General features: G+C 56.0%; 2 protein-coding genes across 14 annotated transcripts in view; one reads left to right on the forward strand and one right to left on the reverse strand.

Annotated features, from left to right (window-relative positions):
- The window catches only part of LOC104121996 (alpha-1,6-mannosyl-glycoprotein 4-beta-N-acetylglucosaminyltransferase-like), a 14658-nt gene extending 5226 nt beyond the window's left edge, over positions 1-9432 (forward strand). For 12 of the 13 annotated variants that reach the window (XM_035889721.1, XM_035889722.1, XM_035889715.1 and 9 more), the window contains 4 exons: positions 6090-6221; positions 6512-6659; positions 7683-8864; positions 9346-9432. In XM_035889721.1, the coding sequence (XP_035745614.1) occupies positions 6114-6221; positions 6512-6659; positions 7683-8827 (1401 nt within the window). In that variant the 5' untranslated portion in view covers positions 6090-6113 and the 3' untranslated portion in view covers positions 8828-8864; positions 9346-9432. Of the gene's footprint in view, positions 1-6089; positions 6222-6511; positions 6664-7682; positions 8865-9345 lie in introns of those variants that run through there. The other variant, XM_035889728.1, reaches the window with a different exon arrangement.
- Positions 9433-11361: 1929 nt separating this feature from the next.
- On the reverse strand, positions 11362-17809 carry TMEM9 (transmembrane protein 9). The gene is made up of 6 exons (XM_009634068.2): positions 17706-17809; positions 15983-16084; positions 14872-14963; positions 14328-14436; positions 13681-13812; positions 11362-11530 (listed from the first exon to the last, which is right to left on the reverse strand). The coding sequence occupies exons 2-6, from the start codon at positions 16073-16075 to the stop codon at positions 11381-11383; spliced, it is 576 nt and encodes a 191-aa protein (XP_009632363.1). The 5' UTR covers positions 16076-16084; positions 17706-17809; the 3' UTR covers positions 11362-11380.
- Positions 17810-18061: the final 252 nt, after the last annotated feature.

The raw sequence follows: 18061 nt of genomic DNA on the forward strand, positions 1-18061 counted from the left end.
GGGTGGGGTGAGGGCAGGGTGGTGGGCTGGGGGTCCCCGTGCTGTCAGCAGTGGGGAGCGGATCAGACCCGAGCGTCCCCTTACCAAGCTGCCTGCAGAGCCCCCGCTGTGCTGCGGGGCCCCCGGACCCCTGGGTTACCCTAAGGCTTTGGCTCCCAGAGCCCGGCGCTACTGAAACGCAGCTTTTCTCCTCCTTCCTCCCTGTGGAAGGGAGGCTCTTCCTCTCCCTCCCTCTGCTCTCTTGGACCAGGGACACCCACAGAGCGTGGGGGCCGGACCCTGGGCTGGCTCCCAGGGGGCTCAGGAGCACCCAGTCCCACGCAGCCCCGAACGGCCCCACTTTGCCCATCGGGGACATTGTGCCGCCATAATTTCCCACATCCTCCGCCTGAGCGAGCAGTGATTCCTGGCGCTGGGTTAGACCTGGCGCTGGGTCAGACACGGCCCAGTCTGTCTTGGGGACCCCCCCCAGGAGGTGGTGAGGGGCACTGACCCATGAGACCTGGCACTTACCCCCCGGGTGACACACAGCCTTTTCCTCTGCCCGAGTTTCCCCCAGCATGGTGGGGGGGGGAGCCCGGGTTGTTTCCCTCCTCCCTGTGCAGCCAGCCCCGCTCTCCCCGGGCCGGAGGAAGCAGCTGGAGCCGCCTGTGCGCCGGGAGCATCCGGCCCTTCCTCGCAGCCTCACGGGACCGAGGCCGTGCGTTTATCCCCTTCGCCGCTGGACTGAGTCACGGCAGCTGCGTCACGCAGCCCCTTTGGCCGGGAGTCTCTGAAGAAAGCAGAGGAGTTTGTCTGGCTCCGGGCAAATGGCTCTCGGCAGGCAGCTGCTCCTGGCCACTGGCCCAAAGTCCGCATGGTGGGGGGTGTGTGTGTGTGTGTGTGTGTGTGGTGGTTTTTGGGGGCATCCCCAGCAGGGTGCTGAGCTGTGGGCAAGCTGCACGAGGTGCTGGGGCAGGAGCGGGGACAGGGGTGCTCCGTGGAGGCGCGGGGAGGGTGCTGCACCCCAGGGACGTGCCCACGGTGGCCTGGCCCCTGGTTGTGCCCATGCAGCTGGGCTGCTTGCTTCCTCCATGGAGGCAAAAATCCAAAGTCCAATTAGGGGGATAATTACAGGGCAGCGTTCGTTACCTGCTGGTCTGTTATAAGCCCGCGATGCCGGAGGGGTGAGGTGTTTGTGACCCACCCGTTCCCCACGGGGACCCTGCTCCTGCTTCGTGGATAAAGCCGCTGCCTGTGGGAGCTGGGGGTGCTGAGCAGCACCTTGTTTTCCATCCAGGATGGGCCACTGGCAGCTGGATGCCATCCCAGAAGCCAGAAAAACCTTTGGCCACCCAGAATATAAATATGCCCAGCCTTGCGTGTGGCCTCCTGCCAAGCCTCGCTGTCCCCAGCTCGCCCTGGGGCCTTGGCGCTGGGCCACAGACCATGGAGGTCCGGGTTCAGAAATCCCCCCTGGAGCAGCTTCAGGGCATGATGTCCCCACGGGCTGGGTCCCTAAAGTTGCTCCCCCCTAAGCTGGCGAGCTGCCTGCACCCCATCGCATCGGGGGAAGGAAAGGCTGGGGGGGGGGCTTTGGGAAGAGCTGGCCGTCAGGCTGGCCCGTGGTGGGGAGCACCCCCAATTCTCCCCACTCTCCACTGTGACCTGGACAGAGATTTTAAGCAGCTCCAGGAGCTTCTTGTCCTCCTGAGTGCTCGAAGAACCAGCGCTAAGCGGAGCTCAGCCTCCACGGCGGCTCCTTCCCTGACACCCGCTGGGTTCGAGCCGGGGAGGTGGCTCCTCTGCTCTCCTGGGCCAGGCCGGGTCTCACTGGCCATGGCTCAGCCCAGCACTGCCTGGAGAGAGCAGCTCGCTCTGTTTTAATTGCTTATCTCTGAGTAACGAGCAGCGCTGCTGGGTGAGGTCAGCACGGCAAGGACAGCGCTGGCTGCGGCGTCGGGGGGACCGGCTGTGCGCCAGCCCCTTGAGATGCTAACAACCCCCCGAGGGACTTTTGGGCAGGAAAACAGGGGGTTTCTCCTTAAAATAAGCCCAGAACATGCTCCAGGGCAGTGGCAACCAAGGTGCTGCACGGGCCTCTGCCCGGTGGGGGCTGTGGGTGGGCTGGGAGCGCAGCGGCGGTTGATGCGGTGATGGATTTACAAAGTCCCGGGTAAAGCCCAGCCTTCGTTCAGGAGCACCGGCAGCTTTCTCGGTGCTTTGCTGTACGGCTTGGGAGGGCTTTTCCTCCTCGTGTTTGCATTCAAGGCTGCTTTGACCCAAACGAGCTGACGCGCCGTGAGCAGTTTGGATGGGGCCGTGTCTGCCCTGCCGGGCTGGGGGCTGGCTTTGCTCTCCGCTATCCCCTCCTCCAGGGCAGACCCGGTCGTATCTGTAATGGAAAAACCCCAGGCAAACACAGGAGCCTTTTAGCCTCCTGCCGCGCCTCTGCTGCCAGGCCAGATCTCCCAAGGGCACTGCGAATCGTGACAAGTCCCTGCCCGTCTCCGCTGGGGCGGCCCCACCTTCCCGGTGCCCTTGCATAAGAGGGACGAGGCGCTGCCAGTGGAACCCAATGGTGACGAGGATGGTGGTTCATCTGGCTGGGAGGTGTCGCCAAGGTTAACTCTGCCTACGCCCTGCGTCAAAACCGCTTCCGTAAAGAAAAAAGGATGGGTCGTTGTCCCAGGAGACTCCCTTCCGAGGGGAACAGAAGGCCCAATATGCCGACTGGACCCACTTCTTAGGGAATTCTCCTGCCTCCCTGGAGCCTGGGTTACAGATGTGGAGAGAAAGCTCCCTGCCCTGGTATGGCCCTCTGATTACGAGCCGATACTGGTTTTTCATGTAGGCAGTGATGAAGTTGCACCAGGATGTCCAAGAACAACCAAGAGAGACTTCAGGGCCTTGGGATGACTGGCGAAGGGATCCAGGAGTGTGAGCAGTGCTTGGTCCTTCCAGTTGCAGGGAATGATGAGGGAAGGCACGGGGACAGCCAGCAGGGCAATACCTGGCTCAGCCTGGTGTCACCGGCAGAACGTTGGGGTTTTTTGATCATGGGTCGGTCTACATGACACCAGGCCTGCTGGCGACAGACGGGGTCTCAAAGGGGGAAAAGGAGTTAGCAGGGCTCAGCGAAAGAGCTTTAAACTGGATTTGAGGTGGGGAAGGGATAAAACCAGGCTGGCTAGGGATAAGCCTGGGGGCAGCATGGCAGTGTTTGAGGGACGGTGTGCTAGCGAGGTCTTTCTCAGCGGAGGTAAGGGATGGAGATCCATGCGGCAGCAAAGATGCGAGGGTTATGGATGTGTTAGAAACCACAGGAGCACCTGAGAACAGTCACGTAGGAACTGGAGTTTCCCCCTCCAGACAGGAGGTGGGATCGAGAGCCCAGCTGAAGAGCATCAACACCAACGCACATGGCATGGGCAGCAAACAGGAGGAGCTGGAAGCCATCATGCAGCAGGAAAACGATGATATAGTTGCCATCACGGAAACATGGCGGGCTGGCTCACAGACCTGGAGCGCTGCTGGGGATGGGGATAAACTTGACAGGCAAGGACAGGCAAGAAAGGCGAGGCGGAGGGGTAGCCCTGTACGTTAGGGGGTGTTTTGGTTATCTAGAGCTTAACGACAGTGACGATTGGGTTGAGTGCTTATGGGTAAGGATTGGGGGAAGGCCAACAAGGCAGAGATCATGGTGGGAGTCTGTTATAGAGCACCCAACCAGGATGAAGAGGGAGACGAAATATTCTATAAGCAGCTGGGAGAAGTCTCATGACTCAGCCCTCGTTCTCGTGGGGGACTTCCACTTCCCAGTTGCCTGCTGGAAATAGCGCGGAGAGGAAACAGTCTGGGAGGTTCCTGGGGTGCGTGGAAGAGACCTTCCTGACACAGCTGGGGAGAGCGCCAGTGAGGGAAGGACCCCGCTGGCCCTGTTGTTTGTGAACAGAGAAGGACTGGTGGGTGACGGGATGGTTGGAGGCCGTCTTGGGCACAGCGGTCACGAAATGATGGAGCTTTCGATTCTTGGTGAAGTACGGCGGGGATCAGCAGAACGGCTCCCTTGGGCTTCCGGGGGGCAGACTTTGGCCTGTTCAGGACACTGGTTGAGAGAGTCCCTTGGGACGCTGTCCTGAAGGGCAGAGGGGTCCAGGAAGGCTGGATGTTATTCAAGAAGGAAATCTTAAAGGCGCAGGAGCAGGCTGTCCCCATGTGCCAAAAGACGAGCCGGTGGGGAAGACGCCTGGCCTGGCTGAAGAGGGAGCTTTGCCTGGAGCTCAGGACAAAAAGGAGAGTTTGTGACCTTTGGAAGAAGGGGCAGGCAATGCAGGAAGGCTACAGGGATGTCATGAGGTTATGCAGGGAGAAAATTAGAAGGCCCAAAGCCGAACTGGAACTTAATTTGACTACTGCCATAAAAGACAATAAAAAATGTTTCTATAAATACATTAGCAACAAAAGGAGGGCTGAGGAGAATCTCCATCCTTTCTTGGATGTGGGAGGAAACAGTGACAAAGGACAAGGAAAAGGCTGAGGTAGTTAATGCTGCCTTTGCCTTGGTCTTTAATGGTCAGACCAGTTGTTCTTTGGGTACCCAGTGCCCTGAGCTGGAAGGCAGGGATGGGGAGCGGAATGAAGCCCCCATCATCCAAGGGGAAATGGTTAGCAACCTGTTACACCACTTAGATGCACACAGGTCCATGGGGCTGGATGGGATCCACCCAAGGGTACTGAGGGAGCTGGTGAAGTGCTCACCAAGCCGTGCTCCATCATTGATCAGCAGTGCTGGGAGGTCCCCGTTGAATGGAGGTTGGCAAATGTGACGTCCATCTACAAGAAGGGCCGGCAGGAGGATCTGGAGAGCTCCAGCCCTGTCAGCCTGACCTTGGTGCTGGGGAAGGTTGTGGAGCTGATCGTTTTGGGTGCCATCATGTGGCACGTACAGGGCAAACAGGGGATCAGGCCAAGCCAGCGTTGGTGCATGAAGGGCAGGTCCTGCCTGACCAACCTGATCTTCTATGAGGTGACCCTTGGTGGATGAGGGACAGGCCATGGGTGTTGTCTACATGGACTTCAGCAAAGCCTTTGACACCATCTCCCACAGCATTCTGCTGGAAAAGCTGGCGGCTCATGGCTTGGACGGGCATCCTCTTCGCTGGGTAAAAAACTGGCTGGGTGGCCGAGCCCAGAGCGTGGCAGTGAATGGAGTTAAACCCAGTTGGGGGCCAGGCACAAGCGGTGTCCCCCAGGGCTCAGTGTTGGGGCCAGCTCTGGTTAACATCTTTATCCATGATCTGGAGGGGATCGAGGGCACCCTCAGTCAGTTTGCAGATGACACCGAGCTGGGCGGGAGTGTGGATCTGCTGGGGGAAGGAGGGCTCTGCAGGGGGACCTGGCCAGACTGGAGCCACGGGGTCGAGTTCCCATCCTTGAAGGGGTTCAAAAAGAAGGGTAGATGTGATGCTTGGGGACATGGTCATAGACTTGATGATCTTAAAGGTCTTTTCCAACCTGAACAACTCTGTAATTCTATGAATTCCTTGAAGCTGACACTCCCCCATCCCTGGGGAGCTTTCTTGTCCTACCAAACAAGGGACGGGGTGGCCACGGCTGCTGGTGGCTGCCCAGAGGCTGACGGGGAGCAGGGCAGGCAGGAGGGGCTGGGGGACCCGTTTTGTCCTTGCAATGCTGGAAGAGCAGCCCAGGCTCCTTTGAGAACTGAGCGTTTCCCAGGGCTTGGTGCCAAGTTCCAAGGTCTTGGGGTGCCACCCTGACCCGAAAGCCTTCCCCGAGGTGTGCGTCTCTGTGTTTCTTCTGCCTCCAGCTCCTGGGGTGCCGCACTGGGTGTTGCAGGGCAGCCGGGGGCGTTGGCAGGGCTGGCGGGGTGGATGTTGTACCTGGCTGATTTGTTTTTCCTGGCTGTGTTGGGGTGTCCTGCCCCCGCCTGCCCACAGGGGACAGTGCCCAGGTGCCTCCTTATGCCCCGTGGCCACCCTGGGGTGCACAGCTCGGGTGCTCTGGGCAGAGGGCTCAGCCCCAGGGGTGCATCCAGGCGATGGTGGTTTTCGTTGGGCTGTATCCTGACGTGCCCCTTCCTCCCGCAGGCCTCGGCGTGCTGGCCCCGTGCTATGCGATGCTCCCTGAAGCGCTCCCTCACGGCTCTGCTTGCAGCCTCCTTCCTTCTCCTCCTCCTCATCCTCCATGGGGGCAGCCGGCAGGAACAGGATCCCCTGCAGGTGAGTCCCCACCAGTGATGTCCTGCTGGAGGGGCCACTGGAGCATCCTCCACCCCTGCCTGCCCCACAAGAACCCCAGCCCCAGCTCTGCTCCCTTCCCTGCCCCTTACCATCCCCAAAGCCCAGCTCTGCCTTCTCCTCCCCCTGGGGTTGCCCTGTGCACCTGGGCCTCCCCAGTCCAGGAGCTGGGAGGGCAGGACAGGGGCTCCCACTCATTTCTGGGTCCCCCTTGCTCACGCGTGTCCGTGGTACTCTGGGGTCTGACCTGGCTCCCTGCGGCTCCCATCCAGGTGGAACTTAGGGGCTTGGCCCCAGACGCAGTCCTGCAGGTGCTGCAGCCGGAAGGAGCCCAGCGCATCCTCAGGGACACAGATGAGCTCTCGGCACTCCACAACGTCTCCTACCACCTCCTCGCTGGCTCCCTGTCACCCCACAAAAGTGAGTGGCTCCGGGACCCCCGACTGAGCAGGGCTCTGGGTTTGCGCATCTCTCCCATCGCAGCTCATGTCCCAGCGTGGGCCTGCCCCATCGCTGCTGCTGCCAGGGTCTGCTGCCAACCTTTTTGGGATGGGGGACCTGCTGACCCCTGGTGGCCTCCCCCCGCAGCCAGACTTTGCTGGGGGAGACGGAGGGGTAGAGGAACGCCTGTGTGCTCTGAGCGTGGTCTGTGCACCTTGGGACTGGGGTAACCGCAGACATTTTGGGTTTCCAGATCTCTGTTGGGAGGGTGGCTGAGATCCCAACTCCCTGGGGCTGAGTTTCCTCCTCTCCAGTCAGGAAGGTGGAGGTGGTGGGGCTGGACCACCGGGACAACCGCATGGTGTGGGAGGCGTGGATCAAGCTCTTGGACAGGTACACAAAAAGCAACTCGCACAAACACCGTGGGAAGGAGCTTAGGGCAGCCCCACGTGAGCCCATGCTGAAACCAGAGCTCCAGGACGTGCACGGTGCCCCAGAGAGCAGTGGCAGGGAGAAGCTGCAGCGAAGCTGAACAAATGCAGCCAGAGCTGGGCTGCGGGGAGGGCAGAAGGATGCCTCATCCCAGCGTGGCTGCATCTCCACAAGGTTTGGGGTAGGGGGGGGGCACTAGCATGTGTAGCCATGCCACAAAGCCATCCCTGCCCCACACTGTCTCTGCACTGTTCCTTCCCCAGGTTTGGCTTTTTTTTTTTTTTTTTTTAAAAGGTGTTTTTCCCAAATATTTCTTCTTCAGAGGAGCCCCTGACTTCTCATCCTGTCCTCTCCCTGCCATTTGGGCCAATTTTGGGCACCTCCTGAGATGCTGGGGGCTTCAGCTTCAGAAAGGACCTGCACATGGGGCCATAACCAGCATTAACTGTGTGGGTTGGCCACATGGAGAGCTTTTTGGAGCCCCCCGCTTGTGGCTTGCAGAGAAAAGCCTCACCGTGGCGCATCCCAGCTCACCCCTCAGCCTCCTAACGCCTCGCCTTTGCCTTGCAGAATTCTTGGCGGTGGGATTGGCGTCGGTGCAGCGGCCGCGTGGCTACTACCTGCCAGCCACGCTCGAGTCCCTCTTCAAGCAGTCGACGGAGGAGGAGCTGCAGGAGATGGTGGTGGTGGTGCACCTGGCCGATGCAAACCCCGCATGGAACACGCACGTGGCTGCCAACATCGCCCGCAAGTTTGCTCACCACATCCTCCTGGGCCGGCTCCTGCTTATCCACGCTCCCCATGAGTTTTATCCCACCCTGGAGGGCCTCAAAAGAAACTACAACGACCCGGAGGAGCGGGTGAGGTTCAGGTCCAAGCAGAACGTGGACTATGCCTTCCTCCTCGCCTTCGCCGCCAACCTCTCCTCCTACTACTTGATGATTGAGGACGATGTGTGGTGTGCCAAGTCCTTCTTGACAGCCATCCGCAAGGCACTGGCTTCCCGGGAAGGTTCCAACTGGGCCACCCTTGAGTTCTCCAAGCTGGGCTACATCGGTAAGCTCTACCGCTCCAGTGACCTTCCTCGCCTGGCTCGCTTCCTCCTCCTCTTCTACCAGGAGATGCCCTGCGACTGGCTGCTGGTCCACTTCCGCCTCCTGCTCACCCAGAAGGATGTCATCCGCTTCAAGCCCTCCCTCTTCCAGCACATGGGCCTCTACTCCTCCTTCCAGGGCACCATCAACCGGCTGGAGGACGATGAGTTCCAGGCCGATGCCCTGGACCTTCCCGACAACCCGCCAGCAGCCTTGTTCACCAGCATGTCCGTCTTCGAGAACTACGAGCCCCTCAAGGCTTACAGCACAGCAGAGGGGTATTTCTGGGGGAAGGACCCAGCAGCCGGCAGCATCTTCTCCATCGTCTTCCAGCAGCCGGCCCAGGTCACCCGTGTCCGGGTGCGCACAGGCTCCAAGGAGCGCCAGGGTGATTTCCTGCACGCGGGGGTGCTGGAGCTGGGCCGGCAGCAGCAGGTTGACGGCCGGGACTGCACTGCCTACACCACCGTGGGCACCTTTCAGAAGGGGAACTTTGAGCAGCAGGGGCTGGAGAGGGGCATGCCCGGCCCCGTGGAGTGCGTGAGGATCCGGGTAACCCAGGACCAGAGCGAGTGGCTCATCATCCAGAGCATCGACATCTGGACCACGGCAGGCACCTGACCGGGGATGTGGCAGGTTGCCAAAGCAGCTGGATTTGGTACTAAGAGGTCCTTTATTTTTCTCACTCCCTTTTTTGATAAGGAGTTAAATAGCTGACTCCCGCTGGCACTGCCGCCTGGCTCCCGAGGGACGGCAGGCGCTGCTGTGGGACGTGGACGGGGCCGGGAGCGGGGCCCACCGGGCTGTGCCTGCCTGGGGGATGCCCCAGCGAGGAATGCAGGGCGTGTGGGGAGGAGCAGAGGCTTGGGAGTTTCAGGCTGGGCAACAGAAAACATTTCCTCCCAGGGAGGACGGTGCACAGGACAGAGCTCATCAGCTGATTAATAAACCCAACAATGAGCCAGGCAGTGGCATTTTTTGCCACACCATCCCTTCCCCAACTGAGTTTTCTAACCCACTGACTCCCAATTTTCTTGCCTGCCGGTTTTTTTCCCCTCCTTATCCCATTTTCAGGCTGTTCCTGGGAGGGGCCAGGGGAAGATATGGGGGTGCTGCTCACCAAACCTCTCTCCCTCCAGGATTGGGGACCCAGGGGTCCGGTCGCTGGGAGCAGGACCCCCACCACAGGAGATCTCGGTGCTGATCAGAGGGGCACCGGCCACCAGATGGACCCATCGCACCGGCTCAGTCCCTCTCGACAGCCACGGCAGCTCTCCCCCAGCCGCTGCTTGGGTGCAAACAGATTTTTCCCCCTGCAGTTCCCAGGGACTGCAGCCTCTGTCCATGAGGGAATCGCACCGAGAGGGAAGGACAGGGAAGATGGGGTTTCCGAAAGGGGGAGGAAGGTCCAGTGATTGAGGACCATGGAACAAGGGTGGGTAAAGGAAAACGTGACCTCGATAGAACGCCAAACTCTGGGCACTTTTTAGCCCGCTGAGGTGCTGAAGGGTGCCTGGGGTACACGCAGCCTGCAGGCATGAAGCCCCCCAAAAAGCTTCTGTTCGGATTTGTCTGGCAGGATGGGCTGGATCCCGCTGGGCTCCATCGAAAGCTGTTGGCACTCGCATGCAAGGCGGTGACCGGTGCCTCTCCCAATTAGGCTTTTTTAGCAACAATTGCTCAGCTTTCAACAAACAAGGAGGAATTCTGATCCGCTTGGCCTTCCCGCGAGACGGCTCGGAGCCGCCTGTCGCTAACTTGTGCCAAGCAGGACTGCTCCGGCTTGCTGGTGTTCTACGGCCAGCTCTCCCGGAGCAGAGGCGCCCTCCGAGCACAGACAGGCACAAACCAGGGCTGGGGGACCCACCTGCCCTGCCGAAACACCCGAGTGCCGCCACCACAGCCGAGTCTCCAGGTCCTGCATCAGCTTGGCTGCCGGGCCCTGGAAGGCAGGCTGGAGAGCCACCGCTCAGTGCTGGGAGCCCCAGACCTGGCGTGATGGGACTTTTCCCTGGAAAAAAAAAAAAGCCAGCCATGTAATAGATCTTTGTCTGCATTTAATACAGAGATGCTACATGATAAATTACAGCACCTTCCTGACATTCCCAATGTTCTCAGCGGGATCAATATACACATCGCAGAGTGACTTCCGTTTCCTCCACGCAGCCCAAGCACAGTCAGAGCTCTCAGAGTGTTCTGAGTAGCACAAGTGTCCCCTTTCCAGGGCCCCAAGACCCAGGCAAGTGTTTACAGTGCTCCAGGAGAGGCTTTGCCCCAGTTCTCTTGGACACAAGTGCCCCTGACCACACTGTGGGAGCACGAAGGGTTACTAACGCAGGTACAAACAGAAAGCTTTCTCCCCAGTATGTTTTTATCCACTGTAAAGCAGGAAAAGATATAAATATAAATGAACCTTTTACCTGTTGGTCTCTTACTTGTGAATGTACTGATCGGTTCTGTGATATTCACCTACACAGAAACAAGCCGCAGTCTCAGTTATGCTGGTGTAAATCTGGACAGACTCCACGGAACGGCGTGGAAACCCGCTCAGTTTACGCCAGGCTAAGAGCAAGCAGCAGCTGACCCCTGGCAGGGAACCCCCTCCTCCTCCTCCTTCCCATGCAACGCACCACAACGCCCAATTAACATCGGTGCAAACTGGAGGGGGAGGGAGCTTCTTCATCCTGGAGGAGCGCCACATCATTTAGCCCACATAAAAATTATCCCGCTGTTTTTATCCCAGGAAGACTCAGCCAGCTTCCAGCACTCCGTACCGAGACCCTGTCTCTGATGCGGGGGTGGGCTGATGGAGACTTCCAGGGTCCAGCCAAGCGCCGCGTGCTGGAGCCGCAGCCCTGGCTCGAGTCAGTCCCTGAACCGGGGCAGCGGCGCTGCCTCCGACCGACCATTTACATGCAGCCACGGCGCTAACGATCAGCACGGATCTCAGCCGGGCAAGGGTTAAGGAGCCTCTGGGTTGAGAGGTAAAGGGCAAGGGGACAAAACCAGAGGCAGGAATTTTGGTCTGCTTCTCTCTATGAAGACGGTAAATCAGAGAGGGTTAGAGCTTTCAGTCAAACACCACGGCTGTCCTGAAGGATGACTTGCTGTCCGTCCCGACCAGCGGAGCTACCCTGTCTGTTGGGAAGCGGTGCTGCAGAGCTCAGCAAAGATCTAGCTCAGCATCTTGTGGCGGTCGAAAACTGTCTTCCTCTGCTCCTGCACCTGGCGCTTCCAGCGCTGCTGGGCCCCCTCCACCCTCTCCAGCACCGTGTTGGCTCTAGCGCCAGACGGGGTGGGGGCTGCAGCCAAGGAGCGAGCATCCTGCAACGGAAAGAAAGGGTGAAGATCAGGGCATGCCCAGCCCAAACAGAGAAGGTGGCAGCTCAACCCTGGGAGAAATTTCAACTGAAAGAGCAATTCAAGGCTTGAGTTGTCCTGAGGAAGAACCTCATTTTCAGAGCTCCTCAACACCAGCCCCCCAACTCCAGCTGGAAAGTTTGCTCTTGGGGACCACACCTGGTAAAGTCACAGGCCCCAAATAAAAAGTCCCCAGGAGAGGAACTGCACTAAGTCTAAACCTCTGCTGGAAATCCACTGCTAGGAGTCTGCAAGGAGCTGCACTGCTAAAGCAGTAACCCTAACCCTAAAGCAAAATGGGGCCAACAATTCTCATTGTGCTCAGCGCACTAGCTTACACAGTAGCTGCTCATCTGTATCTCAGATGGCGCTGCAGGACTTTTGTCCAGCCCTGCTGTTCAGGCTGCTCCAAACCCCCGCATTTACACTGCAGAAACATCGGAAGGCCCCTCGGATGGGGATCTGTCGTGGCATACGAACACCAAGGCAATCACGAGGCCCATCCCAAAGAGTTTACAGTCCAGCACCCTGGAGTAAGATAAACCTCGCCTAATATGAGGCATTTACAGTGCACACCTAGATCTAAATCTGAATTGCTGCTGTGGAGCATACTTTTAGGATAGAACTCATCTCCTCCTGCAGGACTTCCTTTTTTCAGCAGAGGGAGGTCATGGATAGACCTGCACCCTGCAGCAGCCACTCCTCACTCACATCAGCATATGAAAGAATTGGGCCAAAGTTTATACTTACAACAAAGTATAAAGAGGACAGGCTGATCCAGTGGTTTTCTCAGACACTAGGAAAGGAGGGTATCTTCAAACACTGCAGCTTCCCTTCTCAAAGTGTGACTGAGCTAATCACTACCATCCAGAGTCCCCGCCTGAATGGGAAGGCCGCTCCTGAGTCCCCTCCAGCAGCCCGGGGCCTGGAGCAGCAGCCGGGGCAACGCTCGAGCACAGCCCTGGGGCTCCACCAAGGGAAGGAACTCAGCTCCAGGAGAGAGCTCTGCCTAGCACTGCGCCCCGCTGAACTGCACCATGTCTGAACTGAGAAAGCCACAGGGAAAGCTGCATCGCAGAGCCACACGCTGCTCTAACAGGCAGCAAGTCTTGCCCTTGCATCCCGCCGAGCATGAGCTACAGATGCAATCAAGCATGAGAGCTAATAACTGTGCGTGCAGCCGCTCCACTCCTCCACACTAGCCATGGGCTAGCTCCAACACTTCCTCTCCGAGAGACCATCCCCATCTCAGTCTCCTGTATTTCCCTATGAGAGAAGGGAAGCCTCAGGGGAAGAAGAAGAAAAGACTGACACGTCCAGGCACTCTTGTTCTGAAATCCCCCTTGGTCTGATCATCCTCCCTAAAGCACTGCCTCCCTCCTGAGGGGACGGATGTTGTACGCTGGGTGCTGAAATTGCATTCATTTCATGCAGCAAGAAATCTGTCCTGCCTCAAAATCTCAGGGGCAGGGTGTGTGTGTGTGTGTGTGCTGCTGAGCCCTAATCTTCTTGCCCCAGATGTCGTATGCCAATGTCCCCCAGACAGATGGGATCTGAGTGAAATTCTGCTCTGGGGAGAAGCACAGGGAACAAGAGCCTGGATAAAACAGGGCCCAGACCCAGAGCAGGGTCAAACAACAGCACCCAGAGGCTACTCTTTTAAGCATCTAGAAGTGAGGCCAGCCCTGTGTTTCAGCAAATAATTAAACCCATCCTCCCCTGGAAGCTCACCACCAAATAACTACACCTAGGACACCGCACAAACAGCAACCATTTGACTTTTGGTTTCATCTAGATGGACATACCAAATTCAGGCCAATTGGTAAAAAGCCACCCCCACCCCAGAGGACAGATCTCGTCTTGGGCTCGTAATACAGACCTTGTACTTTGAATATTTCCTTGTGCTTCAGCATGACCTGCACGGATTTGAGTCTAAATATTTACCTGTGGTAAATGCCCCAAAAGCAACAGCACTGGTCCCACAGTGGATCAGAGGGACAAGCATGAGGTCACTCTGTCTCCCTGTCAGCCATTCTCGTCACCCTACCACCCTGTCTCTACCGTGACCGCAGCCACCCACGTGTACCCTGGACACACAGGCAGCACAGCCTCACCTCATTCTCCTCCTCGTTGTGCAGGGGCTGGGTGTAAGCATCTGGCTTCCGGATCAGAGGGTCCACCAGCACAAGGAAAGCCATGTAAAGCAGCAGTGCCCCCACCACGGACAAGTAAATGATGATGATCACCTGCAGTTAAGGACAGCAGAGCAGAAAAGGGTCAGCAGTGTACATAAGAAGCACCACAGAGGCCAGGAAGCTCCATTTACAGCTGCCTCTGATGTTTGATTTCTTCTCTTATTCTAATTTTGCTCACTAGAAAGTCTCTTGCACTTGCAGGAAGGCCGATGAGACATAAGTGCCATCGCTGCATAAACCACGCTGATCTTCTCTGCACTGTGCCAATTTAAAACACGTGCTGCATGTGAAAGGAGACAAACAAGATGGGGCCCTGGTCAGAGGTGCTTGGCAGCATCACACATCCTCGGGAAGAAGACTGGGCTCCCGCGCAGCCTGCTCCTCACTGCCAGGAGCCCTCCTGACTCGGACTCAGTGCCCCTGGCACTACCACCATGTACCAGCTGTGATAGTTTTATTTTCCCTTTCTGGGCTCTCCTCCAGGAATGCACCAGCCTAGCTGTGCCTGCGATGGCGTGGCATGGCAAGGAGAAGGAGCCAGCCGCAGGGAGCAGACCCACAATTACCTTGATGGTGGTGGTGCTGCGCTCCTCGTACTTGCATTCGCACAGCAGGCAGTAGGCCTCCACATCATTCCCTGGCACCGGCATTGGCTCCACAACGTGCAGGCAGTTGCTGCAACACAAAGAAACCAAAATCAGCAGCAGGAGAAGATGAAACCAATGCTCTGTGGGAGGATGCTAAGGTGAGTTTTTCTGTGTCCCAGCTTTCCCGTCAGGCACTGATCTGATTTTAAGAGTTCTCCTCATAGCTCAGCTAGCCCAGAGTTCCTGGGAAAGACTGGCCAAGCGCCTTCTGCAGGGATCCGGTCCAGGTGAAGGGGACTGGAAGTAAACCCTACATCTGCTGAGGGTCGTGGCTTAAGAAATCGTGCCTCCCAGATTCCTCAAGCTCTGTTCAAAAAGTGCCCTCGCCTGGGTTGAGCATCAGCTACTGAAAGAGCTTCCTCTGCAAAAGCACAGGCAGGGAATTACTTCCCGAGCACCAGCTGGAAACAACGGAGCGCTGGCTTTCATGGATCAACCCCTCAGGCTTCAACCCACAACTCACCAGTCCTTCTGCGAAACATTCTTGTTGTAAATGTGCCCACTGATGTTCCGGTACGGGGGGCAGATGCACTTGCAGCGGATGTCCTCCGAGCTCTGCAGAAGCAAGAGATGGCATCAGTGAGTGAACACACACGTACAGTTCTGCTGCCCTCACCACCCAGGGGTGTGGGAAAAGGCAAAACATTCCTTAAGAGAGACAGGACTTCACACCATGCCTCTTCTTCCTGTGCTGCTTCTTTCACGTCAATGACTTCACAGTTTTAAAACTCCTTGAGCACCTCTGCTCCTGACACCAGGTGCTTTTCAAATGAATTTTAAAATGCAAACTCCAAAACACAGCAGAAGGCAGGGCAGAGGCCACTGTCAAGTACGTTCACAGCTCTACACATGATAAATACACATCTGCTTTAGCACTCCTTATCTTTGCAAACTTCCACAGAAAAACAGTTGCTTCTCTGCCATTTTTGTTTCTATTGTACTACACACACACGTCCTGGTTTCGGCTGGGATAGAGTTAATTTTCTTCCTAGCAGCTGGCACAGCGCTGCGATTGGGGTTTAGGATGAGAACAATGTTGATAACACACTGATAGTTCAGTTGGTGCTGAGCAGGGCTTACACCAGGCAGGGCCTTTTCAGCTTCCCCTGCTCTGCCAGGGGCACAAGGAGCTGGGAGGGGGCACAGCCAGGACAGCCGACCCCAACTGGCCGCAAGAGGGACAGTTCAAGCGACAAGAGCCTGAATTGAGACTTTGCAAGGTACAAATGAAAACCAGGGACTGCAGCAAATTGTTCTCAAGAAAGTAGATTAAGAAAAGCCGTAGCCCTTACCCAACCTCTGTGGTCAGAAACCAATAAATGGCATGATGATACTAGGGGAATTGCGAATGCTGTGTTATTGTTGGGGAATGTATAACTATTAACTTCCTAAAAGGGCTTTGCTTGGTCTCAGCGCTTATCCTGCCTAGCTAAAGAGATTATTTTACCACTCAAAACAGTCCCCATTTGTAAGGTTAACTCCTGATTTTTTAAGAGGGTCAGGTACTTGACTATGGAAGGTAGTTAAACCATGACAACACGGTTCAGGGCTTGTGTCTGAAGCTGTTCACTCACCTTGCTGGCTTGTGCTGGAGGAGAAAGGATGCAGCACAGCAGCGTGATCAGCAGCACGGAGCTCGCACACTTCTGGGTGCACTGGGCAAACATTGTGGAAGCCTGCAGAAACAAAAATTCACATCCAGGATAGAGGATCTCAGCTGAATGCAGCCAGAACGAGTTTGAGCCTTCTTTTTTGGCCCACTTGCCTTCAATTTGCCCAGGAAGTAGAAATTTAGCCCTGAATCCAGGCTGATGCCAGTCAGAAACTCCTGGAAACACTTTACACAGATCCCAGGAAACACTCCTACCAAAAAAGCTTCCACCATCTAGAGCCACACATCCAAAACACCACAGTCCTGCAAAAAATATTGCCAACTTCCTTACAATTTAACTTCTGCAACTCCTGTTACTCTCTCACTATCGTGGAGCTCTGCAATGGGTATTTTGCTGCTGACACTTTTGCCCGGTAAAAGATACAGAACCAGGGAGGCCACAGATCAAGAGCGACCTAAAGAAGTACACTGGGGCCTCACTGCTGTACTATATAATAAATGTTAAATAATTTATCTTCTGATACTCAGTTTTGCTTCTGAAGAGGTCAGCATATTTTTCTCACATGAACCACGAATTATGGCAAGGGGGTGGAACATTTACCGATTCCTTTACCCCTTTACTTCAAGATACCTATTCAGTAAAATCCTAATTTAAAAAAAATATTTCAAGTTGCTGGCTCGGTGAATTCATTATATGCCCTTTGCTACTCATGCACAGATAAAAAGTTGGTCTTAGAGATGTGTGTTTGCACAAATCCAAAAGAGTAGGAGTTCATTTCCTCTGCCACAAAAAGCAGAGCTAGTCTTTACGAGCTGGCATTCACATTCGCAAGAGCAGCACGCCTGGACAAAAGGCACAGCAGGCCACAGGGTGCCACCTTGGGGAAAGCTCCAAAAAACCACTTCAGCACGGCTTTACTTAGGGAAGGTAATTTATACCTTCATTAATCAGCTCCATACGGCACACGTAATCCCACAGCTAACTCCAGGTACTTAATTACTAACATAATTCTGTTAGTATTTACAACACTGGAATAGCCTATCACTGTTTGCTTTATCTTATGTCAACACTCTAAAAATTAATGCAGCTAATTCTTCACCGATTTTATGGATTACAAACACCACGCTCCTCTCTTCTTTATCTAAACAGCAGCCACTTCTAATAAGCTGACCTGCCAAAACCCATCAAAATGCATTCCAGTCCTATCAGCTTACCATGGGATTTCTTAACCCTTTGAACCCCTGTTAGCGGAAACCTCCTCAAGCAATGGTTCTTTCTTTGGAGACACCTTTGCACACCAGGGCTTTGGCTCTTCATCAGAAACACTGGTTAACGTTTCACTTCTCTGAGCTGCACGGTGTGCATTCCCCATTGTAAGTGTTTTTCATAGAATTACAGAATCGTTTGGGTTGGCAAAGCCCTTTAAGTTCCCCCAGCCCAACCGCTCCCCTACCCCTGCCATCCCACCCCCAAACCCTGGCCCTCAGCACCGCCTCTGCCCGGCTGTTAAATCCCCCCAGGGCTGGGGACTCGACCCCTTCCCTGGGCAGCCCCTTCCAGCCCCTGACAGCCCCAAGGGGAAGGAATTGTTCCCCATGGCCAACCTCACCCTGCCCTGGCACAACTTCAGACCATTTCCCCTCATCCTATTGTCTGTTATCAGGGTGAAGAGGCCGACCCCCACCTCACCACAGCCTGCTTTCAGGCAGCTGTAGAGGGCGATAAGGTCTCCCCTCAGCCTCCTCTTCTTGTTTGGATTTTTAACTCTACGATGGAGTGCAAACCTGCTCAAGTCATTTCAGATCATCCGAACAACTCATAACTGTCATTTTTAATAAAAGCAGGGGAAAACACATGACCTATTATACAATGTTTATCAGCCACAAAATAAAAACTCAGAACAATACCTAGACAGGGTCTTCCCATCATGAACTGTAAGACACCAGCGGCCACGCCAAGGGCAACGTACGTGCAGCTCTTTCCAAGTCTGACAGCCAGTGTTGGAAGGGGCACTTGCACACAGGCCTTAAAGCTATTGTC

Source organism: Egretta garzetta, unplaced genomic scaffold, assembly GCF_000687185.1.
Source record: "Egretta garzetta isolate BGI_Z169 unplaced genomic scaffold, ASM68718v1 scaffold202, whole genome shotgun sequence".
NCBI classification, from domain to species: Eukaryota; Metazoa; Chordata; class Aves; order Pelecaniformes; family Ardeidae; genus Egretta; species Egretta garzetta.

Bases quoted from the DNA above. Each gene is read 5' to 3' on its own strand.
- TMEM9 (XM_009634068.2), bottom strand. From the start codon at position 16,075: ATGTTTGCCCAGTGCACCCAGAAGTGTGCGAGCTCCGTGCTGCTGATC. The intron at 14,964-15,982 runs GTGAGTGAACAG...TTGCTTCTGCAG, and splicing joins CTCCAGCACAAGCCAGCAAG to AGCTCGGAGGACATCCGCTG. The intron at 11,531-13,680 runs GTGAGGCTGTGC...TTTCCGTTGCAG, and splicing joins ACAACGAGGAGGAGAATGAG to GATGCTCGCTCCTTGGCTGC.